Raw genomic sequence first — 568 nt, forward strand, 5'->3', positions numbered from 1 at the left:
GGAGAGGCAGGAGCGGCACGCGAGGGTCGCTACCTTTTGGGCGCTGCCTGCTCCATGCCGCCGCCAGGTCCCGGGGCGCCGGGCGCCCCCGCCGCCGCCCGGTGCGGCTCGCGGATGGCCCTGGCCAGCGGCGGGCCGGCCCGCGGAACTCCGCGCAACTTTCCTCCAAACTCGCTGGCCCTTTAAATGGGGCTCGCGCCGTTCCCGGCCGCTCAGCCAAACGCCACTACCGCTGCCTGCCCGCCCGCCGGCGGAGGCCCGCCCTCCTGCGCCTCTCATTGGCTACAAACTGCACCATATCGAGTGCTGATTGGGTGGGAAGGAAGTCACCCAGAACGACAGCCAGCAGGAGGGCCGAGGCTCCGCCCGCTAGGGGCGGAGGGAGAGGGTGCGTCTCACGGGAAGAGCGGGCGGCATCGCGCCGGCGGGAGGGGGAACATGGAGGCGGTGGCGCACGCCGGCCCCAGGCCCCGCGCTCCCGGCATGCTCCACGCGGCGGCGCCCCGCAGGGCACGTCGGGAGATGTAGTCTTCCCGCGGGCCTCCCCGGAGAGGCGGCGGAGGGGCCG

General features: G+C 74.5%; 1 protein-coding gene across 2 annotated transcripts in view; it reads right to left on the reverse strand.

Annotated features, from left to right (window-relative positions):
• Nucleotides 1-331, reverse strand: part of LOC112969629 (serine/threonine-protein kinase 3-like) — a 20,553-nt gene extending 20,222 nt beyond the window's left edge. Inside the window, exon 1 of one of the 2 annotated variants that reach the window (XM_026073117.1) lies at nucleotides 34-331. In XM_026073117.1, coding sequence (XP_025928902.1) covers nucleotides 34-56 — 23 coding nt within the window. In that variant the 5' untranslated portion in view covers nucleotides 57-331. The remainder of the gene's footprint in view (nucleotides 1-33) is intronic. The other variant, XM_026073097.1, reaches the window with a different exon arrangement.
• Nucleotides 332-568: the final 237 nt, after the last annotated feature.

This window comes from Apteryx rowi, unplaced genomic scaffold (assembly GCF_003343035.1).
Source record: "Apteryx rowi isolate R43461 unplaced genomic scaffold, aptRow1 scaffold_1095, whole genome shotgun sequence".
Lineage (NCBI taxonomy): Eukaryota > Metazoa > Chordata > Aves > Apterygiformes > Apterygidae > Apteryx > Apteryx rowi.